The sequence below is a fragment of the Stenella coeruleoalba genome (genome assembly GCF_951394435.1).
Source record: "Stenella coeruleoalba genome assembly, chromosome: 18".
NCBI lineage: Eukaryota > Metazoa > Chordata > Mammalia > Artiodactyla > Delphinidae > Stenella > Stenella coeruleoalba.
Genome location: NC_137164.1, coordinates 1,015,596 through 1,042,175, shown reverse-complemented (window position 1 = coordinate 1,042,175; position 26,580 = coordinate 1,015,596). Strand labels below are relative to the sequence as shown.

Sequence of the window (26,580 nt, the reverse complement as noted above, 5' to 3'; positions counted from 1 at the left end):
ACGTCACGTCACGCGCCCTCCCCCAGCGAAACCTGCCAAGGGCGCCTTCGCTGTTACAGAGTGAAGCCTCAGGCGCCGCTGGGCTCCACGAGGCCCGGCCCTGCCCCGGGGGCCCGGGCCCTTCAAGCTCCCCACCGGCGCGCAACACCCCCGAAGCGCGTCTGCCTGCTGCTGACACAAATGCCCCTGGAGGGCTTCCCCAGCTCGCCCCCTCCACCACCGTCACGCTCCGTGGCACTCCTCCACTTCACTCTCTTCGCCGCCCTTAACAACACCCAAAGCCCATCGAAAAAACACACTTGTTGTCCGCGTCCCCCGCCAGCATTTACGCTCCTTGAGGGCAGGGCCCTGCTGTCTCCGCAACGACCGTAGCCTCACGCTCTCGCACACTAGCCGTTTAGTGTATTTGGTGAACGCCTGCCCCACCAGATCATAACTTCTTCTGCGCGCAGGGAATGTGCTCTGCTTTTGGCGTTTCCTCTCCCGCACCCAACACAAGTGTGCATGCCGTGGAAACAGCGTAAAGTGAGGTGGAGGGTCCACTCTCTCTCATGAGGTGTGACAGACCGGCCGCGTCTGCCCTGACTGCCCACCACCACACTCCTCTGGACGATGCCCGCCAGCCAGACATACCGTAAGAAGGATGCACGCAGTCCTGGCTTCGACCCCGCATTTCACCGGGAAGCACAACTCGAGGCTGCCGCGCTGGGGGCTGAAGGGGCCACGGCTGCTGCTCTCTCACTACTTTACTGCCCCCAAGCAGCTGCTTTACTAGCGCTGGAATCCCCACAACGCAACACTTCCAAAGCAACTTACCTGAATACAGACTCATCAAGGGCGTGTCCCAGCACAGCTGTCAAGCTGCAAACCATGAAATCACTAGAGTGTCTCCATTACTCACACGTCGTCTCAATGAAATTACAGAAGACAGCAGCACACACTGCGGTAATCAGCGAGTAATAATACTCACGTGTGGAGGCCCTAGGGAGTGCTGCAAGATCTATTTCTTACTGTGGGTCAATGTTTTCAAGAGGGTAAGTCAGTCTCTGGCCTAAAGTATTATTTTCACATGTTTTTATTCCATTAAAAGCAAAACAAAATCTAAATCCATACTCACAGAACAGAATACACTTATTTAAAGTTTTGACAGTGTGCAAAATTAAAGTTTGGGTATTTAATCCAAACTTTAACATGAGTATTATCTTGTAAGGCGATTCCTTCCCTTTAATTAATAAATAATACATTAAAATATATATTATTCTGGAAGCAAATCATCTCCTAATTCTTCATCAGCAAAATCATCCTCGTCGACTCTCTTTTTGGCTGCAGTTCTGGGTCTTTCTATTTGCGGGCCAAGCGGATCCACATAGGAGGCGTCTAGGTTTCAGAACAGATGGTTGCATTAGAGGAACAGGGAAAAACAGCAAATGTGAAACCAATGAGGCTCATCTTCAAAACTGAACAACCCAGAATGAAAAGAAACGCTCTCCCAAGTCATGTAAAACTTCTGTCTGTGCTGGAAAACCCTTAATAACGCCCAGGTGGACGCGTCTGCCCGTCCCTTCCAGTCCAGACCTGCCAGGCCCGGGCACTTGCCTAGCTCCTTGTTACTGCTGCTGTCGTAAGGCTCCTCCGTCCTGGGCAGGGCTCGGAGCTGGGCGCTGAGCCGCTCGCCTCTGCTACCGGCACCACAGTTCTGGCCGCCGTCTGGAGACACAGGAGCAAAAGCACATGTGTTCAGCACGGTGGGCAACATCACACTGCATTACAAATCTTAACGTCTACTTATCTGTCAAGAAACAGGAAGGCTGTTTCATTTGACAGCCAATTTCCAAAGGATGTAATCCTTGTTTTTTGAAATTTAAAAGAAATCTCTTGTTGGGAACCTATAATATAGTCAAAGCATCACTCAAGAGTAGGCTTCATCAGACCCTTTCCACCGTGTGCTTGGAGACACTGGCGAACACCCCCTGGCGTGGAGTGGGGCAGCGGGTGGGGGGAAGGGGCTGGGTCGTCGCCCACGTGGAGCCTGGGAGCCGTCAGAGGCCTGGGCAGGTGAGGGGCGGGAGAGGCCAGCGAGCCTGGCCCAGGCACCGCCCCCCAACTCTTCACAGGCCTGGAGAATGAGTACAGAAGGGGTCAGATGTGCCCGGCAGAGGAGGATAGATTCTGGCCCAATTTAAGGAAAAACCTTAAAAGGATTATAGAATCCAAATATGGAATGGAAATAGTGCATAAGAGACGTTCACACCCAAGACAGAATAAAAATTAGACTGAAAAACGCAGTAAACCATTAAGTATCACACGCAGTAAACGACCAACAATTTTAACACAAAACCTTCAGAACCCAGTACGCGGAGTCAGTCAGCAAACCCGCTGTCCCCCAAGGGCAGACAGGGCCGCAGGAGAGGCCACCTGTCCGGCTCCCGGCCTCGGGAACATGCTGTCCCTCTCACCCCTCATCCCTGCGGACGCTACGGGGCGGCCATGTGGACCCTGAACTCGTGGAGCTCAGCTCTGCCTGTGCACGTGCATTTGATTTAATTGTTTTTCTCAACTGATGTTTTGGCACCGAGCTGTTAAAACCTGAAGCCAAAATTTTGCATTTAAGGGTAATGCATTTTTTATTTCAAGTACTTAAAACAAGTTCATTTCATTTTAAGCTTATTCTGTAAAAAACAAACTAAAGTACTGAAAATCCTGCAAAGCTCTAAAGCAAACGCTGCTGCTTCCCAGCGCGATTTGTGTAAGTGATAATAATAACATACTGTTTGCCCAGCATCGGCGTGTGCAGGCGGGTCTCACACCACCTCCCGGGGGGAACCCCCTGTGGGTGACAGAGCCCGGAGGCTGGGTGACCAGAGACTGCCACATACGTGAACGTGGGTTTGGTGGTAGTAGTGGTGGTGACCTTTTACATACACGAGGCCGCATGTAATCTGCATTCTCTCCTTTGAGATACAGCATTGGTTCTCCAGGTGTGGTCCCAGGACCAGCAGCGGCAGCTGGGACCTGGTCAGAAACACAGGACCCCGGGCCGGTCACCGGGGTTGGGGGCTCGGGTCTGTTTTAACCAGCCTTCCCAGTGACTCTGCTACACACTCAAATCTGCTACACGTGAGGAAGGGTGCTGAGGTCAATCAGCAAATTAACAGAGACCAGAGTCTGGTGCACAGAAAAAGAACAATTTTCAAGGGCCCTCAGGCATTTCAGAAACAGCCATTTTATACAAACGAATAATTATGATGACATGTTCCCTATGGTCCTCTCTCCTAGGCAACACTTTTAAAAACCTAGTTGTAGGCGCTGCACTTAATTTTAACACATCATACTTAACAGCTCCAGGCTGGCCTCACCTGGATCCACATAGAAAATTGTCCCTTTCCCCTATTTGAGCTGCGGGTCTCATCCAGACAGAGTGCCAGAGAGTTCCAGGCTGAGACGTGTGCTGCTGGGTCTCCCGGGGCAGAGGTGGAAGGTGGTGGGCCCCGGGCACCCTTCAACACGCAGGCCGTGCTGGGAGCTAGAGGGATGGCCAGCGACCTCGGCCCACGGGGGGCTGCAGGGGGCGGGGGCGGGACGCTGCTGAGGGGGGGCTCATCCACGGGGCCCAGGGTGTTCCGGGGGCCGCAAGGCGAAGCAAGGAGGAAGCCCAGTGGGCTCAGACCCCAAAGCTGGGCGGGCCGGTCCCCGGCCTGTGCGAGCTGGAGGGGGGCCGAGAGCCAGGCTCCGGGGACAGGGAGGGGCCCCAGGAGGAAGTGGGGTGTCGGCGATGATGGGAAACAGGAACAAAAGAGCAAGTGTAGAGAGAGAGAGAGGCAAGCCCCCCGGGAGCCGGGAGCTGCTTTAAACCTGCCCCAGAGCCAGGTCCACGACCCCTGGCCCACAAGGCCCACGGCCGGAGCTTCGGCTCCAAGAAGCGTGTTTGTGCCCCAGGACTGCCTGTTTGTGCTGGGCTGCAACGCACTGGATGGGAGAAAGGAAAACCTACTAAGAGAGAAACGGCAGTGGTGGGGAGGCTGGCCCAGGAGGCGCCCTCCTCTGCGCGGGGTGGCACGTGGGAGGCGGGTCGGGGGCCACTCTCTGGGGTGGACACCATCATCTGGGCTCCGGCTCAGCACCGGCAGCTCTCAGGACACCTCGCTTGGAGGGCTGGAGTCTCCCAAGTGGACCCTGAACATGAGGACCCCCAGGGGCCTCAGCGACACGTCACAAGCCCACGGTGACCAGGGAAGGCCCTGCGGACCGATGGGTGTGCGTTAGGGTTACTCTGAGCTCAAGATTTTCAGCGGGACGTGGAGGATCTTAGAGGGTGGTGAATCTGGTCCTAGAACTCAGTAAGTAACTGACACTTCCCTGGGGGTTACTCCTTCAAGGGACACGCAGTTCAAGAGCTCCCACCTCGGCCAGCTGGCGGGCTGCCCAGACCCTCCCCAAGCTGCTTCAATGCTTTTGGCAGACGCAGGCCCACAGCCCCTCAACGACAATCCAAATTCCAAAAAGCTCTAAAGCCAGGTTTCCAGGCAGAAACACAACTTCACGTCAAGAATAAAACCTGACTTGACCTGCAGCTATTCCGGGCCATTGCTTATCCTTAGTGTGAATATTCACGCTTCCCTGAAGTAGTGAGACTCCTTGACTTGGAGGTGCTCCCCAGGGGAGGTGCTCCCCAGGGGAGGTACAGGGTACATGGCTCATGCGTCACAATACATACTTCTCTAAACTCCGCAAGATGCTGAATTCCACCGCAGGTGGCCCTGCTGGACAAGGGACTGAGAGCTGCTGGGACAGGTCTCCAGACCAGGACCTGGATGGAGGGCCACCCACACGCATGGGACGGGGAGGGGCAGAGGCGGGCAGGTGAGGGGCGGCCCCGGCACACACAGGGCCCAGGCTCAGGGCCGCCCTGCCAACTTCTCAAGCTCTGGGTGCTGGTCCCTGGGACCAGGCCTGGGGCTTCTGCTGGAGCAGCGGGACTGACCCTCGGGGAATCCAGATGTCCCGCAGGACCAGGCACGGCACTGGCTGTCAGCGCCTGGGCGCACCGAGGGAGCAGAGCTCCGCCCTCGAGGGTGCTCTCCGTCCCAGCTGCGCCCCCACCCCCGCCAGGCGGCGCCCTCAGCAGATCAGGGCCCGAGTGTCTTTCCAAGTCGATCCTGATTTCCTTGAGGGCAGGGGCCCCATCTCATTCGTCCCCATGTCCTCGGCACCCAGCGTGCATCCAGTAAATGAACGAACGAACGAAAGAAAGGCCTCCCTAAACCGAGGGTCGCATTTCTCTTTGTTGTGACTCCTGACCACAGACAGACACAAGAGGATGACGTCGGGTCCTGTCTGCACGACGGTGCTACGAGCCGACATGATACGGATCCCAATTTAGCATTTGTTTTTCTAATTAGTTTCTTTAAAACCATCCAATTTCCCCTAAATATAACTTCTACTATCCCCTGAAGTAGAGACAGAAGGTAGATTTTGTTGATGGGGAAAAAGGGGAGGAAAACTTAACAAACCTTCTTATTAAGTAACAGTGTCCCCAGCAGCCACAGAATCGCCCAAAGCGACAGCATTTGCGTGGCTGGTCCAGAGACACAGGGCTACGGCTGGGACCATGGCCATGCCGCCCAGTGCCCACACCGGCACCACTGCTACACTACAAGTGTACAGGTCTGTCAGCATCCAGGTGACGACCCCAGGCCCCATGGCGCCTCCTCACAACGCAACCTAAAAAACGTGACACAGTAAAACCCACTAGTATGGACACCCGTGATAATCTATCCAATGTGAACTGTCTATTCATCAATTAGCAGAAACAGGTCCGTTTATTCAGGAACCAACACCCACTAACACCTACAAACACTCGATTACACAGCAGCCTGATGCTCACAAAAGTAGAGTAGGGGAAGTTTAACTGTGTATAAAACAAACAAACAGGACATCTTCAGATTACTTCAAGGTGCTTCTAGAAGCCCGTGTACTAGAAATCTGTCAACTGGCACGTCCGGGGAGACAGGAACAGGGACACTCACCACTGCCAGCGCTCCCGTCTCTCCTGCCGCGGGGACCCCCGCTGCCATCCCTGCCGGACTTGGTGCGCTAAAGCAAGAAGGCGACACGTTAGAAGGACATACTGGATGTCAGCTGTACTGTAATGAAAACAGGAATAAATGATAGTCCTTCAAGGTCAACGATAACCAAGCACCGATTTCTAAAACACACGTTAAACTGTGCGTCCCTTAGGCCTTACTGTCCTGCCTCCCGAGGCTGGGCTCACTGGGAGTGGCCCCTGAGTCGGCCCCGCAGGAGGGAGGCCCGGCTGCCTTTTAAGTACGGGGGAAACCCTGAGAAGGGCCACCAGTCCCGCCAGACACGCGAACGGCACTCAGGCTTCAAAGTGCAGGGTCGTCCTTGCTTCTGCAAACAACTTAAAAACCAAGTATTTCCCAGATGTGAAAGCTCAGGTCTTAAACGCAGTGGCTGAAGGGGTGGAGGGAGAAGGGGACCTTGCGAATGGGCTATTTCTGCTTTAGCCCCACTTGACATAATTAAAGGACAACAGGGTTTTGAAAGTCAGCTTCCACAATAAAGGCACTGTTAAATCTCTATACCTAAGATCTGCCCAACAGTCTACTTTCTTACACATCAACTCACCCTTAAGACATAAGAATTATCTCCAAACTGTGACATTCTTAGGTTTCTTTTTACACGCTTTGCTGCGCCTAAGTTAGAGCTTCTGATTAAATGCTGACTCCAGGCTCTTGTATGAATAATGGTTTGTTTAGAGAAGAGGGTAGTCAGTGAGCAGAAACAGACGGCTTTTGACAACTATTTACAATTGAATTAAAATTTCTTAACGTAGATTGGTATCTTATTTAGATCTCAGTAACGTAAACATAATTTCATCATTAATTCAAAGGACACCATTTATTCCCCCAACCCTGACAACTCCCCAAATATTTATAAATTATCAGGTCACAGATGGGATTACTGACATTGTAGTCTCCTAGGAAGAAAAAAAACAATCTTTTTCAATGATTCAAGACTCATTTCTGTAGAGACACAGATGTAGAGAAACAAACGTATGGACACCAAGGAGGGGAAAGTGGCAGGGGGGTGGGATGGTGGTGGGATGAATTGAATTGGGATTGACATGTACACACTAATATGTATAAAATAGATGACTAATAAGAACCTGCTGTATAAAAAATAAAATAAAATTCAAAACACTAAAAGACTGGGCTTCCCTGCTGGCGCAGTGGCTGAGAGTCCGCCTGCCGATGCAGGGGACACGGGTTCGTGCCCCGGTCCGGGAAGATCCCACATGCCACGGAGTGGCTGGGCCCGTGAGCCATGGCCGCTGAGCCTGCGCGCCCAGAGCCTGTGCTACACAACGGGAGAGTCCACAACAGTGAGAGGCCCGCGTACCGCAAAAAACAAAACAAAACAAAACAAAAGGCTCATTTTTATAAAATGAAACACTCTCCTAAAACTTAGGAACTTCAAATATATGTAAACATGCTTGAGTTTTTTCTATTAAAAAGAAACCTCCCCAGAACTCCATCTCTCCCTCTGCCTTCACAAACAAAAGAAAATCTAAAAATGATGCAACAAAATAAATATTTTAATATCTCTAATCAGATTTTATTTCAGATTAGTAATTGCCAGCATATCTGTAAGACGTAGACAATAAAATAATTAAACTCATAAAAACAAATGTCCACATAACTTGAAACTTTTTTCCAAATCAAACGTGGGAAAAGATCTAAGAAACTGTAAGCTTAGCACAGGACAACCTAGGGAAGCGAGCACGTGCATCGATGACTGTGCCCCCGTCACACCGTCTTTGCGCCTGTCTAGAACCTTCCCATGCTTTGGCTTTCACCCGCCTTTGCCTAATGCACCCCCGCAAGCCCTCGCTGTTTTCCAGCCTGGAAGCCCCCTGCCATGGCAAGCCCATCTGCATCAAGACCCCCAGGTGGGGCACGTGGGGACGTGGCCTGCTTTGCTCCCAGGAGACCCAGAGCCGGCTGACTCAGCCGAGCCCCATGGACCCGAGTGGACTGGCGCCCGCCGTGGGCTCAGACTCCATCCTCCTGGGCCCGGGACCGCACGCCCCCTCCCCGGTGCGGCCTCCTCCTCGTGGGCTTGTCCCCCAGCTCCACCAGCTCCCCCGGCCAGCCCCCCTCACTCCCCGAGGCCCCCATGACTCCACTCACTCGTCTGTGGGTGGAGGTCAGGGTTCTCGTCCTCTTCCACCCATTTGCCACTGGAAATCAATAAACCCCACCGTGATCAATCTTGTGTCCCCGTCGCCATAGCAGCTGGAGCAGTGAGTCCGTGTGGAGGTTACAGAGACGGCGATGTCACAAGTGAGACAAGAACGTTTACCGGCACATAGGCTCGATAAGGTTCTAAGTTTAAAGCAATGTGACCTGTGGAGACTCGGCCAAGTCTTCTCTCAGACCATCCACACCCAGAGGCTGGGTCGCGGGGCCTTCAGGGGACAGAATGAAGGGGAGCCCTCAGAGGGTCAGGTCCCGCCACCCCCCAGAGCCCCGGGAACTAAAGGGACAGGGAGGGGATGACAGAGCGGGGGTCTGCCAGGCAGGTTGGAAAGGTCAAAGTGGCCGCTACATTCACACCATGGCCGTGAGGGTCTCGGGGAGGGACGCGTCAGCCGCGTGACTGGAGGGGGTTAAGACGAGGTCCAGTTTGGGGAAACCTTCTGGAGAAAGAGAACATGAAACTCTGAAAATAAAGTAGGCACAACAATAACAACTTATTGGGAGGGGCCGGTGCAAACGGGCCCCAGCCCCACAGCGAATGCCAGGGGGCAGACCACAGGCCCAGGGACACAGGCGCACTAGAGCGTCACGTTTTGTTCTCAGCAGGAGACACTGCCGCCTTCTCAGAGTTTCAACGCCTCATAAAGTTCCCAGGAATCCGGACTCACTTCCAGGGGTGTGAGGTACGGAAGCGGGACTGACAGAAGATTCTCATCACAGCAACACTGACACGTCAAACAGCCACAGAAAGGGGCAAAAAACGACAGAGGCCTGCCTTTGCTGACATGGGAAGCTGCCATGTTATCTTCCTCAGTGAGGGGAAAACTCAGGTTACAAGACAGTATTTTTATAAAAATCCATTTTTGTTTAAAAAAAAAAAGTCCCATTTAAAAAACGTATTGATAGGGCTTCCCTGGTGGCGCAGTGGTTGGGGGTCTACCTGCCAATGCGGGGGGCGCGGGTTCGTGCCCCAGTCCGGGAGGATTCTGTGTGCCACGGGGCAGCTGGGCCCGTGAGCCATGCCGCTGGGCCTGCGCGACGGAGCCTGTGCTCCGCAACAGGAGGGGCCGCGGCAGTGAAAGGCCCGCATACAGCAAAAAAAAAAAAAAAAAAAAACGTATTGATATGTTTGCATATATTTGTAAAAATGCCTGGGATTATGAAATGTCAAAATGCTAACAGTGATCTCAAAGTCGTGGCTGAACGATTTTCACTTTTTCCTTAACACATTTTTATTTGAATTAAAACGTTACTTACAAAAGTAATCTACCTGAATTTTTAGAATAACATTTGTTTCTTCAATAATATGAAAAAAAAAGATGCCATACCCACTTTGGGGGAAACAATGAGAGAAGAAGGTACAAAGAGAAGAGGAGCAAAGTAGATATAAATAAAATGATGGAAAATTGAACAGGTAAGTGTTGGGAAAGTGTTTTCTCCCCGCCGTGAACACACGACACTGCTCTCCTGCAGGGGACAGGCAGAGTCTCCAGGACCCGCGCAGCCCCACATTGTCACACTGTCACCTGCCCCCGGAGGACAGTGGTCACAGGACCCAAGGGTGAGGGCTGCAAACTCTCGCAGCGATTTGACGTTTCTGACATCCAAGGATGCGGTCGTTTTCTAGCAATGTCGGTGACAGACTGGGACAAACCTAAGTTCACCATGGACGGTTGTGAAGGCCAGCCGAGAACACTGTCCTCATCTTACGGAAGAGAACCAGGTCTGGAGCGGACTGGGGTTGGGGAGGAAAGCCCAGGGTTCCGTCCATCATCCTGGGCTTTTATTCCGTAAGAATTAGATTTCTGTCTTAGAACAAGGAGCAGTTGTTACCTAGTTAAGGATCCTTAAGAAGATTGGCTCTGACTTCAAATTCAAGAGAAAACAGAATTTAAGACGCTTCTTTGCAGCTTCAACTCCAAAGAACTCACGAACGTGGCCGCACCTTCCTGCCCTCGGACCTCTCTCACACCTTCCCGTCTCCACGCCAGGCCCTGAGGTCCAGCCACACCTCCCCCGGGGACCATTCGGACCCCTGGTCGTGGGCCGAACCCCATCCAGTGCACACGCTGCGTGTCTCTGCTGGGCAACAAGCGACCTGTGTTTGTCTCGTTCTCCTGCCAGGTGACGAGCAGCTGGAGCACCTCGTCCATGTCAAGTGTCTCCTGAACAGGTGAACCAAGGACCCAGCACAGGGTGATGCCAGCAGGCGAGGACTCCACGGCCTTTAACCAGAGCGTTGCGGAGTCTCACCCTGGAAAACGTCACGGCCCAAATCACCACACACTTGATACCAAGGATGAATGCTATATGAATTATCCTGTGTTTCTGTTGAACTTTATAAATGCAGTAATGTATAAAATGGGTGAAACATTCTCGCAGCTTTCATTACATACGTAAACTTTAAAAATTTTGCATTTTTCCTTCACAGTTAATTTAAAGCTGTGTCTTTATGAGACCTTCATACAAAATCTTCTTCTTTTTAAGAACTTTTAAGAACGCTTTTGAGACCAAAAAGGTTTCTGCTCAACTAGCTTCTGGTAATAACTGGAAATTTGAGGATAAGTACCAACTATATTTTACATTAGTTTTGAATGTCACATATTATTTTAAGTTGGCCAAAACAAAGAATTTCTTGAAATTATTTGACTTCTTTGGGGGGAAAATGGCAAATACTGGGAGAGGAATTCTCCTTTTGAATATTGTAAAAATTTAGAAATTCGATTTTTAAAAAGGAACAAATTATTAATGTACTTCATTTGTGAATGAGCAATTAAAACTTTGTGTTTTGGGGGCTTCTCTGGTGACGCAGTGGTTGAGAGTCCGCCTGCCAATGCAGGGGACACGGGTTCGTGCCCTGGTCCAGGAAGATCCCACATGCTGCGGAGCGGCTGGGCCCGCGAGCCATGGCTGCTGAGCCTGTGCGTCTGCAGCCTGTGCTCTGCAGCCGGAGAGGCCGCAGCAGTGAGAGGCCCTCGTACCGGAAAAAAAAAACAAAACAAACTTTGTGTTTTGTAAACTCTCTCTTTCCCCATCTTCTTTTTCCCTCCTAATCGTTTCCTTTTGTCCCTTAATCCTCTTTGGTGTGGGCTGGTATTTTTCTCTTCCTTGGCATTTTTAAAATACTCAGCCTTCAACTCCTGTCTTCCCATTTTGCTCTCTTCCATTCGTGCAATAAAGTTTGAAGAGTTCCTTGCAGCTAACGTTCTTCTGTTCAGCGAAGCGAAAATGCGAACTGTCTCTTAAAACCCAACAGTGCTGGGGGGCGGCTCCACCCAACGCCCGGGACTGTTTGCCACGGCTCTGCGAACAGGGCACAAAGCTTCCTCCCCGCCCAGGAACACAGGCCCCCAGCACAAAGGCGAGAACAGCCGCCTTCTCCATAAATGTTCCAGAAGAGGACGCACTTCTCTGAAAAGTCAGCCCAGAGAAATGAGTTTCTAGCTTTCATGCTTTAAGACTGGAGCTGGGGGCCTGGGGAGGTCCATCACCCCCATCCACATAACCCTGAATCTGTTTATCTTTCCTTCTTAGGTCTACACAAATTCCTTTCCGTTTTAAAACAGTTTTTAAAAATCCACGGCCTGATTTATTTTGTGTTTACTTTTCCCCTTAAAGCAGATTCTGTATCCTGAGCTGGTGTTTGATCGTTTGAAGGTAACCCTTCGGAAGCATAACACTACACCAGTGCTTCTGGAATGTCTGTGAGTAAAAAATTAGTTTGAGAACTTGTTTAAAAACCACATAGATTCTTGGACTCCATATCCGGAGACTTTAATTCTGGGGTTGGGGTAGTCTGGGGTGAGGCCCAAGACTTTGTAAGAAGCCCAGGCGATTCTGAGGCTCTGAGGGTCCACAGGCCACACTTGGAGAGCACTGTTCTGAGGTCCTAGCTCTGATCAAATTAGAGTGAGCTCACAGAGGTACATTCCAGTTTAGCTCATGGAGTGAGCTACCAACTTCCTGGATGCAGAAAAGTAAGGACTATACACCAACTGAAAGTAATTACTCTCATCATCCTTTTTCTCTACTATCTGTAAGGGAGCAGAGCATGGCAGCCAGGAGCCTGGACTCAGAAGCTGGCCTTCCTGGATGTGAATTCGAGGCCTACCCCCCAACAGCTGTGTGACCTGGAGAAAGTTGCTTTGCAACCACGGGCCTCAGGTTTCTCATCTTAAAGAACAGTAATAATAAAACCACATCCAACATCATAGCATAGGACTCCTGTGACGATTAAACTGGCCAGTACGTGCAAAGGGCTAGAGCGGCCCACACTCATCACGCACTGGGTGTTGCCGCTGCTGGTCGCTGATGTCCAGCTGAGCAGACGTCATCAGGTCGGAGGAGGGGAAACTGCAAGCAGAGGAGGGAGATCAGGAAAGGCCACCCAGCCTCTTCACTCCTTTTCTTTTCTGCTGCCAAACTTCTGTCACTGTCAGCACTTGCAGGGGAAAGGACGGGATAAAGACTGGGGCTGAGCTCTGCATTCCTTCTAGCAGCTCAGGTAAAGGTGTGGCGTGGTTATCCAGGACATCCCTGGTCTCAACCCTGTGGCTGGTTCCCAAACGTCTCCAGTTAACAATATGGACGAGCTCGACTACAGACGCTCACAGAGGCCCACAGTGCTTTAGCAAGGAACACCTGAAAGCTAGACAGACTGTAGAAAGTCACCAACTGGAAAAAAGATACCTAACCATGTGGAAATATTCAAAGAAATCAAGATATATCTGTACAAGAGGTATTACACAGGCCTCGGCAATTATTTTATGAAGAAATCCTAATTACGAAGGAAAAACGTTAAGTTTTTGCATTGAGACAGATTCTAAACAGGAGACACACAGGAAAAGTAACAAGAAGTTTTAAGTTCAAATTTAGAAAAGGATAGCATCCTTACTTCAGGCATTGATTTGTGACATTTTGTTTCATAACGAATAGCGTCTCATGCACCACGCAGCCAGGAAACAGGGCGCCTGCCCCACGGCTCACAATCTAGACAAACGCATGGGGGCACGCAGCGATTTCCCGAGTAGGCTGCTCTCATACCCACAGGACACCTTCTCTGTAAGCCTCTGCTCTCTCTCCTAGGACTGACCTTTTCCACTAATTTCCCCCTCAATTTTGTGTTCATACGTAAAATATAAGTGAGAAAACACCAAGAAAATGTTTCTCTTTATGTAAGATTTAATAAGCAGTCCCGAAGAACAATGGAGAAACTGATCTCAAGGAAACAGAAAGAAAGTGCTCTGTGGATAAGGACTGCGACGTAAAGGAAGACGAAGGAACGGCTGGGACGAGAGCGTGTATCTAAGTGATGCAGGTGCAGTGCGGCAGTGATAAGGCATTAGGAAGAGAGACACTGCTCGAGCACAGCGACACAGCACTCACATGGGTGAGCAGGTAAGGTAAGCACTGCGTAATTTAAATGCATCAACTGTAACTCGTCTGAGCTTACTAAGTGTCCTTAATTACGCCATGGCGAGTACAACATAAGGATAAAAGGTCAGGTCTATGAGAGACACAGACAAAAGCTGACTATGTTCACTGAATACACAAATACTGTGATGAAGAGGAATCAACAGGCCGAGTAGTAATTAGAAAGGGAAAGCCACTGCAGTGACATTCGGTACTCATTGACAACAGTAAAATCACAAGCCCCCATGAGCAAACGAGAACAATCAGGACAGGGGGTGCAGTGCGGGGGGGGGAACCGCGGAGTGATGGGCCGCCACGTCAGGAGAGGAGCGCCTGTAGCGGCCCAGGCCGTCTAGATTCAAGGAGGGCAGGGGCTGGCGGGGGGCTCTGAGGAGGGTGCGTGGTGGGCACAGGTCTCGACCTGACCCCTCAATTTCACTTCCCAGGAGTCCTCGGAATCCATGTTTCCTAAAGCCTGAGTGCGGCCCCCGGAAGCAGGAGCTAGAAGGCTCCCAGCTCCTCACTGGGGTGGGGGGCGTCCGGCCGGGAGGCCCACTCCCACTCGGCTGCGGGGTCAGCACATGGGCCCCATGCGGGATCCAGAACTTGCCTGAGCTCATGTGCACCGTTCGGTCACCATTCATAAGTGACAAACCACTGATGCTTAAACTTACGAAGTCTGAAGACTTCCAGATGCACCCACGGTTCTACACTAAGTAACTTCACAGAACTAGTTTTGAGCTCCAAAGAATTTCATGGTTTGAAATAGATACTTCTTTTTGATTCTTCTTCATGAAACAAATGTAATAGTAATTATGATGATAGTTATGATAATTTGATCTTCCAATTTGTACTAGTTTAATTTTACAAAACTTTCACACAGGTTATCTAATTAAATTAGCAATTGGTATGTGGTATTCAGCTGGTCTTCACAGCAGGTTGTAACTATATACCCTAGCAGTGGCATTTTAATACCAACTTGATGTTTTATAGGATTTTTAAGGTCATGCTCATAATGCTTTTGCAACTGACAATTTAAAAAAGAGAATAAAACAATCAGGTCACATCCTCAAAGCAAAAACAAGATAACGACATTTTGAAAGCAAATACGAAATTTAGATTTAATTACCCAAGGTAATTAAATTTTTGGAAAAGCTTAAGCTTAAAGAATTTTCTTTCTATGAAAGGCGGATACTCAGAAATCATGTTAAAGTTTTAAATATTCTAGGCTCAAACACAGGAGGGATTATTCTCTCACAGAAGTAAAACACTGCAGGGAACACAGAAATACACCTGAAGCCTCTGTATCAGCCATCCTCAGAGCCGTGCCCTACGATGCAACACAGCAGCCCAATGAACTGCTGTTGTAGGCAAGTGACTGTCTCCTGGTTTCCACAGGCCACGAGACTCTCCAGCTGAAGTTACGTCTACAACTTAACCTGCAGCTATTTTGTACTGGAGAAATTACAATTGTTAGTCTATTAGTAGATTTCCACTAAAGACTACACTGAATCTACTGCACTTTCTCTGATTAGGAACTAGATTTTGACTGAATTTTATCCTAAAACTAGAGTTTTAGTTATTTTTCCTTTCATGCCACAGCAGAAAAATAACTGCAACTTAATTTTACTGACAGAAGCCCAGACATCACTCAGCTGAGCTACAGAAGGCTGACATTTTCAAAACTGACAGCAGTTTTCGGCTCACATGACATACCTGTTCCCTGATTTCTTTCATTTTTTCCAATCTCTTGAGTTTTGTTGCATATTCTTGAACTTCTTTTAATCCAATATCTGTGCAGAGACGAACCAAGAAACGTAGACCTAAATTATGAAAAATATTTTTAGAAAAGTATTTATCCATGGTGTTCGAAGAACAATAAATCAGTAAGCTCAGTCTTCTGGGACCCCGGTAGGAATGCTGCTCACAAACAGGGTTTGTTTCTCTTGAAAAATCACTGCACTTTGTATTCCTGGCCCTCTGAGAACTGACCTCCTGGGAAGACGGTTTAGAGGGACTCTGCCACCCGCCCTTCAGGAGAGACCACAGCATCTATAATCCGAGCCTTTATCTCCTCACCTGCTTCTCCTTTATACCACTTACGACTCCTGACATACTATATACTTGTTTATTGTCTTTTTCTTCCCACTAGAATCCAAGCTCCATGAGGCCAGGATTTTGGTCTGTCTTGTTTTCTGCCACACCCACAGGGCGGGAACAGTGCTGTGTACCAGCACTGCAGTCACCCCATAAGAATTTGTAAGTTAGTGACTAATTCATGACCATTAATGTATTACAAAAGTAATGGTACTAAAATAATCTAAAATGTCACACATTACTACTGCGTAAATTGCCTATGTATACATTTACCCTGATAATGCACAGTAAGAAGGTAATTTATATTTTCTACAAATAATACTCGACTACAGGTCAATTTTTGATAACAGAAGAATGTATTTTAAGACAAAATCACCCTTTGGGTTCATCAGAAAAGTACTCTGCTCAAAGTGAGACCTTACATGAGTGCAAGTGTTTTTCCTATGCTACCATAAGGCAGACTACTGATTACACCTGTTTTGAAAATTAAACAGGCCAAAGTACCTTGGACATTCCCCACGGCACAGATAATCACTCAACTTTTTTTTTTTAAACAGTTTTTCAAAAAAATAAATTATTTATTTATTTTTGTCTGCGTTGGGTCTTCGTTGCTGCACGCAGGCTTTCTCTAGTTGCAGCAAGCAGGGGCTACTCTTCATTGCGGTGCATGGGCTTCTCATTGCGGTGGCTTCTCTTGTTGCGGAGCACGGGCTCTTGGCGCGCGGGTTCAGTAGTTGTGACTCGCGGGCCCTAGAGCACAGGTTTAGTAGTTGTGGCTCATGGGCTCTAGAGCACAGGCTCAGTAGTTGTGGCACACAGGCTTAGTTGCTCCGCGGCATGTGGGATCTTCCCGGACCAGGGCTCGAACCCGTGTCCCCTGCACTGGCAGGTGGATTCTTAACCACTGCACCACCAGGGAAGTCCCAATCATTCAACTTTTACAGTGAATCTTAAACTCTCTCTAAAGAAAGAAAAGTGGCCTTGCTTGGAGATGCTCTCTTTGCTGTCCGGTGCGGAGGTGCTGCAGCTACTGCAGTGGTCCTCAACCGGCAGCAGCTGCATCCCCAGGGGACACCTGACAATGTCATAACAGGAGGTGTGCTCCTGGCACCCAGTGGGTGGAGGGCAGGGATGTTGCTAGAACATTCTAGAATCCACAGGATGGCCCCACAGCACAGGATTATCCGATCCCAAATGTCAGTGCTGCTGAAGCTGAGAAGCTCTGCCCAGCGGACTGCTGGGTTTCCATTCCCCAAAAGCTATTACTGCTCTCATTTAATCTTTAAAGTATCAGTTCCCCAATGTGACTGAAGTTAAGAATCACATTAAAAGCTGTTAAAAAAGAAACAGGAAAATAAATAGATGAGAAAAAAAAAAAGAAATAGGAAAAATCAGATATCTGGGTCCACTGCAACCTGAATGAGAATCTCTGTAGGTTGGGCTACAGATTTGTAGTTTTTACAAGTTTTACAAGTAATTCCCATGTATCCGGTTTTCTGACTGGCATTCAGAAACTGCTGTGAGCTAATGGACCCACATGTGACCAGCATTACAAAACTCCTCGCCCCTAGGCTCTTACCAAAGGCCATAATTCTGAGCTCTCTGCTTTCACAGAAGTCAAACTGAGAAAACTATTACTGAAGGAACATGCAGCACATCTAACCCCTGGATCAGGCTGCGCCACTGAAAACGTGGCCCAGAAAAGATCTGTTTTTACTGAAATGTGCTGTTTTGTGTGCATGGTCATTGAAGGACAACATTCAAAACGGACTTTTCAAACACATTATTTTATTTGTTGGACGGATGTTAGTAAAGCTAGGAGCTATGACGTCTTCCAGTGACCTTTTATCTACTCTCCTCTGTGTCTCAACACAACTGAAGTAAGAGTTGAAAGGATTTTCTTCTTCCCAAGGAATTACTTTTTATTTTCTTATAAATAGTAAAGATTATAAAACCCACTGTATCTTCCCTTTTTCCTTTAGTCACAAAGCTACTGGGGCCATATATAGTTTAGTGAGAATATGAGACCTATGAATATGGTTATTTTGTACTTTTCCGGATCCTGATCTTGTTGCTGTTACTGTAACACTGTTACTTCAGGTTGCATCAAATCCACTGTGCTATAAGATTGGAAGAAATGAATATTTTATACAAAGCCAACTTTATAAAAGGGAAATAAGTTACATATAACATAATGTTTTAAAATTAATTTGCTACCAGTATCAGCAAGATTATTAATGTTCTATTATCATAAACTCTAAAGGTATTTTTTCAGTCTCAAAAAGTTATAATTAAATGGATGGTTTAAAATGCTTTTCTAGGGCTTCCCTGCTGGCACAGTGGTTAAGAATCCGCCTGCCAATGTAGGGGAGATGGGTTCGATCCCTGGCCCAGGAAGATCCCACATGCCGCGGAGCAACGAAGCCCGTGTGCCACAACTACTGAGCCTTCACTGTAGAGCCTGAGAGCCACAACTACTGAACCCACGTACCACAACTACTGAAGCCTGCGCGCCTAGAGGCTGTGCTCCGCAACGAGAAGCCACTGCAATGAGAATCCCACGCACCACAACGAAGAGTAGCCCCCGCTCGCCGCAACTACAGAAAGCCCGCCTGCAGCAACGAAGACCCAATGCAGCCAAAGATAAAATAAATAAATTTATAAAAAAGAATTTTTTTAAAATAAATAAAATGCCTTTTCTATAAAATACCAGTTTATGAACTTTAAAAAATAATAAAACAAAATTTATTCTTAAAATTTCATAAAGCTTTGAAATATAGATCTGTTTACTACTGAAGAGAATTCAGTGGTATATTTAAATCCGTCAAGAATTAAATTCTATAAAAATGTGTACTTGCATAGTCAAATTTTCTGATCCTATAACCACATATTTAAACATGTACCGCAAATTATAGGTTGGTATCTATGTATGCAATTACTGTAGCAAAGGTAATTATTACATATTAGGACATAAAATGTGAGAACCTATACTTTCAAAGTTACAAAATGTAGTCTCACTTACATTCAACATTTTCTGGAAATTTTCTGTGAATATCTTTGTAAGTATCTAATGCTTTTTGGTAGTTACCTATAAGTGAAGGAGGAAAAACAAACATACTAGCAGATTATAGAAATGAACAGGTTCAGCAAAATACTAATTTAAATTCAATATTCTGGCACCATTTCATTGGTTTAGAAGGATGACTTCCATGTTTGCCACAGGCATAAACAACCGTTCCCAATATAACTTCTGTTTTTTGTTTGTTTGTTTTGGCTGTGCAGCATGTGGGATCTTAGTTCCCGACCAGGGATCAAACCTGTGCCCCATGCGGTGGAAGTGTGGAGTCCTAACACCTGGACCGCCAGGGAGGTCCCTCAATATAACTTCTGGAAGAAAATGTACAGACAAAATAAATCTGAAAAAGGCGCAGAGCGGAAGTAAATGGTTGAAACTTAGTTCTACTTCTTAAAATGAAGTAATAACATTAATTTCAATGTTATTCACTTGGAAAAGATGAAAAATAACTTGTTTTGCAGTTTTTATATTCAAACATTAAAAAGTTTACAGAAAGCATTTTGTTTTGTAATAAAATAATTTAGCTTCACATGGCAGCAAAGAATAGGAAAAACGAATTTTGGATCAAAGACCTTTGCTAAAATCTCAGGAAAGAGTTATGCCCTTACGTCTGGGTCTCCTGCACAAGGGGGTGGCCCGCCGGCCTCGGCGTCGGGGTGGAGGCTGAACAAGACGGAGAGCGGAGCACCCAGAGCGCGGCCGGGCCGGCTAAGGTGGCCGCTCTTCCCCTGGACAGACAGACACACACACACACACACACACACACACACACACACACACACACACACACACACACACACACACACACACACACGTCACAGGACAGGCACTACACGTGCGCAGGCAACTCGGACTCGCCCTGACATAAATGAAATGTGTATACAGAGAGGTCTTTCCGCCAACAGGAAACACGGTAACATTAGAGACCAACCCGCAAAATGACCTGAGGTCACACCGCACCTGTGTCCCGCTGCCACCTGAGGCGCTCTCGGAGGCAGACAGAGGGCCCTAAGAAACGGCGGGGACCGCTGCCGGTGGTCACGGCTCGCGCTTCCCTGGGTGAGGGAGCTCTCCTGGACATCTGGTTGCTCTATAAGAGGGACTGCATTTTTCACACTTAACTACATTAGCATGTTATTTTAACTAAACATTTTAACCACAGTGTTAACATTTATCTCCTGCTTAATCCTGACATTTTAACAGTATCATTCACTTCATGGCTAGTCCCAAACCATTAACACACTGACACTGCAGAACAGGCCAGCAGCACAGGACGAGATAAAGACTGACACTGAAAACACAACCAGGATGACTAGTGACATCTGCTGTACAAAATCAGGTCCTGCGGCCCCAGTTCTGGGCTCTCCTCAGCTTTTCAGGTGTGAGAGAGGCTCACACATTGGGCAGAGCACACAGGATGTTTAGAATGAGGTGACTAGATGGGACTTCCCTGGCGGCCCAGTGGTTAAGACTCCCCGCTTCCAATGCAGGGGATGCGGGTTAGTAAACGTAACTTTTAACTGTACGTAGTAAACACTGTGTCTTTCGTATAATGTTTGATATGTGTACTATCAAAAGTTAATCTTAATAAATAAATCTACAATAGGAACACATTTATATGCATAACTACCTAAAAGATAGAAACAAGCAACATATATTAAAGTGAATAAAATTAAAGCATTTACCACTTCTTCTAAAACAGCTAGCTACCATCAGCTGCCACTTCACTTGTGTAGGCCTGTAAAAGAAATTATGTGAAATTAGAGATGAAACAAAAATAATCTGTGATGGCCAGTTTTATAAAGCTAAGCTACATATCGGTACTAGCTTTCAATTACTTTTTGACATTTGATTAGGTCGTCTTTATTATTAACAACAGCATATATACAATTTCCTTCATTATTATCTGTCATACTGATATTAGGAAATTTACATTTAGAGCCCTTCAATTAACTCACACCTTTGTTTAGACATTCTTAGAAGAACTGCCTCGCCAGTTTGCGTAAAGACCACAGCATTCTATTTTAACCATTTTTATTACCTTTGCCATATCTTATACTTAGTACCTAAGGCTTAGAAACCTAGGTTTAGGCTTGCAAATTTAGTATCCAAGAGGCAATTTTTGACCTTGTGTTTGAACAATTAGACTTCAACTAAAAAGAAAGTAAAAAAGAAATCTATTCATTCTTTTTTTTCCCTTAAAATAGAAGTGAATTTCTTTTCTAAAATAAACATGACCAGAATTTCTAAAGACTACTACTAAAAATTTCTGAGAAAAACAAAATTTGAAGGAATAAAAGACTAGGGAATAATTTAATGCTCTCCTCACTTCTCTTTTATTTTTTTTCAAATTGAGGTATAGCTGATTTACAATATTAGTTTCAAGTGTACAACACAGTGATTCAAAATTTTTATAGATTATACTCCATTTATAGTTATTATAAAATATTGGCTATATTCCCTGTGCTGCACAATACATCCTTGTATCTTATTTATTTTATACATAGTAGTTTGTACCTCGTAATCCCTTACCGATACCTTGTCCCTCCCGGCTCCCCTTTCCCCATATCTAATGTTAAAATTCAATTTGGCCAAACACAAAACACAACATGACATATCCCAATTATTTTTGAATAATGTATAAAACATTCTGATATGAATTTAAAGACATTTTTAAGAATTTGATTTTTTTATAAGTTTGATTTCTGTTCTGTCTGAAGTTAATATTGCTACTCCTGCTTTCTTTTTTTTTTTTTTCTTTCTTTTTTTAAAAAAATAAATTTATTTAATTTTGGCTGCGTTGGGTCTTTGTTGCTGCACGCAGGCTTTCTCTAGTTGCTGTGAGCGGGGGCTACTCTTCGTTGCGGTTCGTGGGCTTCTCATTGCCGTGGCTTCTCTTGTGGGCTCTAGGCGCGTGGGCTTCAGTAGTTGTGGCACATGGGCTTCATTAATTGTGGCTCGTGGGCTCTAGAGCGCAGGCTCAGTAGTTGTGGCACACGGGCTTAGCTGCTCCGTGGCATGTGGGATCTTCCCGGACCAGGGCTCAAACCCATGTCCCCTGCATTGGTAGGCGGATTCTTAACCACTGCGCCACCAGGGAAGTCCTGATTTTTAATATATAATGTATATCAATTACAAACTGAGACCAATGAAACATTTCAATTAGGACTCTTTCAGAAATGAAACTTTGTCTTTGGAATGAGAGAGTCATTTTCTGATTGATAAAGAAATAATACCTGTTTACTGAGATGTGAAAAAGAAAAATACACACAGAAAAGTACCTTGAAGGTATTTTTTAAAACATTTGCATAAAAAGGAAATATATTTATCATAATAAAGACCAAGTCAAATGAAACACAATACAAGAAAATCAAAACGATGCCTGAATGTTCACTAATAACTGTTCATGAACTCAGTATGTCTATCAGATTGTAGACATTTAACTAAACATAAAATCGTAACAGTTACCTACTGTATAAGAGAAGCTCTTTCAAAGTACTGAATGGCTTTTTCACAAAACTGGGTGTCGATGTAATAGGCCCCAAGCCACTCGATGACTTCAATATTGGACGGGAAATACCTATACGACTGGAAAGGGAGGTGTGACAAAAGAACTTCAGTCACAATGCACAGTTCACTCCCCAACACCTTCCCCACCAGCTGCATTAATGTATACAGTGTGACACTTCTTACTTAAGAAGTATGAGCTGTGTCACAAGTACTGTTCAAGTTTTGAAACTATATAAGATTTGGAAAACTTAAGATTTGTTTGACACATTTTCAATTATCTATAAATATCTTTTCGATGTACTGATATATGATCTGAGTCAAATTAAGTATGCAATAGACTCAAAAGGGATTAAATCACCCTTCAAGAGAAAAATGCACTGGTACCTTTTATTTTACCTTTTATTAAAATAATCAAAAACTAACTTTATATTCCACAAATGTTTTATTTTAAATTATTTATTTAAAAGCTAATAAGCATTTATAATTTTTAAAAATTAAAAGGCCTGCTGTCTTTTTTATAACAATTCATAAAAGGCTAAAAAGCAGAAGGAAGGCAAGACTGCACACCCACCTCATAGTAATATTGGAATGCTTGGGATTTATCCCCCTCACTGTCATATAATCCTCCCAGTTTAGACAAAGCTCTGGAGTCAGTTGGAACAACACTGATCAGCTGCATTAACCATTCCATAGCTTGATTGGGATCTTCCATTAACTCGTATCTTAGACAATTTCAATGAAGGATAACACAATTTTTCTAAATTCACTGATCAATAAGCAAACCTAAAACCAACATTTCATAAAAATATTTCTTAGTCTATACTAATGTGCTACTTAATACTGTTTACTCTGGATTTCGTCAGGGATGAGGATGAAAAATGGTCAGTAACACTTCTGTCCCCTATACATGTATATGGGACACATATATACACACACACACACACACACACATCTTGCTTTTCCTTTTACTTCATTACTACCCACTAAGATCAACTGCCACACTAGTAGAATTAATAGTGTGCTGTTTTATTCAAAGTTTTGTCCAAAATTTGTCCTTAATAAAAATGCCTGGGGCTTCCCTGGTGGCACAATGGTTGAGAGTCCGCCTGCTGATGCAGGGGACACAGGTTCATGTTCCGGTCTGGGAGGATCCCACATGCCGCGGAGCAGCTGGGCCCGTGAGCCATGGCCGCTGAGCCTGCGCATCCGGAGCCTGTGCTCTGCAACGGGAGAGGCCACAGCAGTGAGAGGCCCACGTACCGCCAAAAAAAAAAAAAAAAAAAAAAAAAAAGCCTGAGTGCTGTGTTTCAATCATTCCACCTCTCTTAAGTGTTCAACATTTTAAAGGAATGGTTTCCATGTATTTTCTGGTGAGTTTTCCCTAATTACATTACAAGCCCAAGACAGTTTTTTGTAGCTTTAATGCCTAGTAAGTCCTCTGCATGCACTCAAATAATTTATTCACACCAGTACTTATTGATTACTTACTATTTATATTAGCTGCCCTAATGACATGAAAATATTCCAATCCAAAGTTTCATTGAAAAAGAAGAGCCTTGGGGCCTCCCTGGTGGTGCAGTGGTTAAGAATCCGCCTGACAATGCAGGGGACATGGGTTCCAGCCCTGGTCCAGGAAGATGCCACATGCCACGGAGCAACTAAGCCCGTGCACCACAACTACTGAGCCTGTGCTCTAGAGCCCACAAGCCACAACTACTGAGCCCGTGTGCCACAACTACTGAAGCCTGCTCGCCTAGAGCCCGCGCTCCGCAACAAGAGAAGCCACCACAATGAGAAGCCCGTGCACCACAATGAAGAGTAGCCCCCGCTCACCACAACTAGAAAAACCCTGTGTGCAGCAACCAAGACCCAATGCAGCCAAAAATAAATAAATAAAATAAATAAATTTATTTAAAAAAAAAAGAAGAGCCTTCTACTTTTAATGATGACAAATGTGATACCATAAGAAAAACATTAAAATAAGGAAATGTATTCAAACAGCCTCAAACACAACAACTGCTTGACTGGATCGACACTGATCAGGAACTGGGCACCAGCAGGTCATGACACTGGCACCTTCAGAGAAATGAACTGGACAAAACAAAAAGGCTAAAAGAAATAACTATGCCGCTATCTGCTCTAAAATTAACATTTTTTATCAAAAAACTTTTATCTACCCTACCAGAAGCACAGGAGACAATACTTAAAATTTTTTCATCATTATCGTTATTTATTTATTTATTTTTTGGCTGTGCCACACGGCTTGTGGGATCTTAAGTTCCCTGATCCGGGATCAAATCTGGGCCCTGGCAGTGAGAGCGAGGAGTCCTAACCACTGCACCGCCAGGGAATTCCCTAAAGGGTCTAAATTATGCTCAATGAACATCTTGTGTGGACTCGACATGATACCCAATTACTTCAATTACTATGTCTAAAAATTAATAATAGTTGCAACTTCTAAATAATTCCTCCTATAATGCAAATGACCCTTTAAAACAGGATCACTCAAATCATATTTTCATCACATATTAATTTGATAGTCAGGTTTTAAAATATACCCCCATCAATTAATTCACTGGTTAAGCTTATTTAATAAGTGGTACTCAATCACCAACTGAGTGAATTAATAACTGTCCTTAAGTTTTTCACATAAGATACATATTTGCTATCTGGTAAAGGACTTGGGCGCTGTTTCTTAGGATTGCGTGAAGTTTCAGGAAACAGTCCAAAGCTTCATCAAGCCGGTTTAGCTTCTTACAGGTAAGGCCTTTACAAAGAAGGAAGAGAAAGAAAGGTAAGCTATAAACACCGGTACTGGCAGTAATTTTCTCAAAGTAACAGAATGAATATTTAAATATAGGTAAATATTCATCCAAAAGAGAAAATAAAGATAAACACAATTTAAAAAAAAAAAGGAACAAGGCAGGGGCAGGAAATTCCACTAATGTTTGGCAGACACTAAATCATGAAAGCTTTAGTGTATGTTTTGAAGTGTTGAGGGGAGCAGGAATGACAAACATTGAAAGAACAGCACAAACAGTTCAGAAATGGGCTGGGTTACAGAATTCAGTTAAAGTCAGGGAGGACTAGGACTTCCCTGGTGGTCCAGTGGGTAAGAGTCTGTGCTCCCGGGCTTCCCTGGTGGCACAGTGGTTGAGAGTCCGCCTGCCGATGCAGGGGACACGGGTTCGTGCCCCGGTCCGGGAAGATCCCACATGCCGCAGAGCGACTGGGCCTGTGAGCCATGGCCGCTGAGCCTGCGCGTCCGGAGCCTGTGCTCCGCAACAGGAGAGGCCACAACAGTGAGAGGCCTGCGTACCGCAAAAACAACAACAAAAAAAGTGCTCCCAATGATGGAGGGCTGGGTTCGATCCCTGGTTGGGGAACTAGATCCTGCATGCATGCTGCAACTACGACCAGGCGCAGCCAGAATGAATGAATGAATGAATAAATAAATAAATAAATATTTAAAAAAAATAAGCAAACTCAAGGAGGACTAAGGGACAAGTAATAAACAGTGCCAGGACAAGTGATTACACATGACGAAAAACCCACACATTCCTCTCTTGAATTTATTCCTTTTTCAAATAAATTCAATTTTTATTCAAAACTAAATAGAAAAACAAAGCTATAAAAGCATGAAAGGAAAATGATTTTGTGATCCTGGGGTCGGGAAGGGCTTCATAAAGCAATGAACAAATGAAGCCACAGATTTTCAAAAACCAAATTTGACTACATAAAAAATAGAAAAATTCTGTTTCACAGAAGAAATTATAAAGCTCCCTTAAGCGACGGACTAAGAGAGGCATTTAAACATATGAAGAGGTCAAATGGACGGAGGCCTGGTGAGTGACCTCGTGCCCCCCAGGCCCCCATACTCACCCCTCTTCTCCTAACCCCTCAGTGCCAGGTAGAGTTGCTAATGCCCCCTGCCCCTCCCGTCCCACCCAGCCCAGCCCGGGGAGGAGAGATCCAGCTGCCTGGACACCCTCAGGACACAATGAGACAGACGGTGCATGGTGGGGAGTGGGCAGGCCTCGAAGGTCCCACTCCGCCTCAGCTGCAAACTCCTAGATACGAGGAGAAGGCCAGGCTCATCAGACAAGGAGGAAAGATCGTCACAGTAAAGAGAGGATAACATGAACAAGCCAACCAAAGAAGCAGGAGAAGAAACCTTCAGAGGAAACTTCACTGAAGCCAAGA

At 46.2% G+C, this 26,580-nt stretch overlaps 1 protein-coding gene across 1 annotated transcript in view; it reads right to left on the bottom strand.

Moving 5' to 3' along the window:
• Positions 1–1,057: 1,057 nt before the first annotated feature.
• The window catches only part of IFT88 (intraflagellar transport 88), a 76,036-nt gene continuing 50,513 nt past the window's right edge, over positions 1,058–26,580 (bottom strand). Inside the window, exons 18-26 of the mRNA XM_079902562.1 lie at positions 25,036–25,144; positions 22,949–23,099; positions 22,340–22,455; positions 20,553–20,605; positions 18,814–18,879; positions 15,411–15,517; positions 6,027–6,093; positions 1,597–1,707; positions 1,058–1,377 (exon numbers count right to left, since the gene is read on the bottom strand). Coding sequence (XP_079758688.1) covers positions 1,256–1,377; positions 1,597–1,707; positions 6,027–6,093; positions 15,411–15,517; positions 18,814–18,879; positions 20,553–20,605; positions 22,340–22,455; positions 22,949–23,099; positions 25,036–25,144 — 902 coding nt within the window. The 3' untranslated portion in view covers positions 1,058–1,255. The remainder of the gene's footprint in view (positions 1,378–1,596; positions 1,708–6,026; positions 6,094–15,410; positions 15,518–18,813; positions 18,880–20,552; positions 20,606–22,339; positions 22,456–22,948; positions 23,100–25,035; positions 25,145–26,580) is intronic.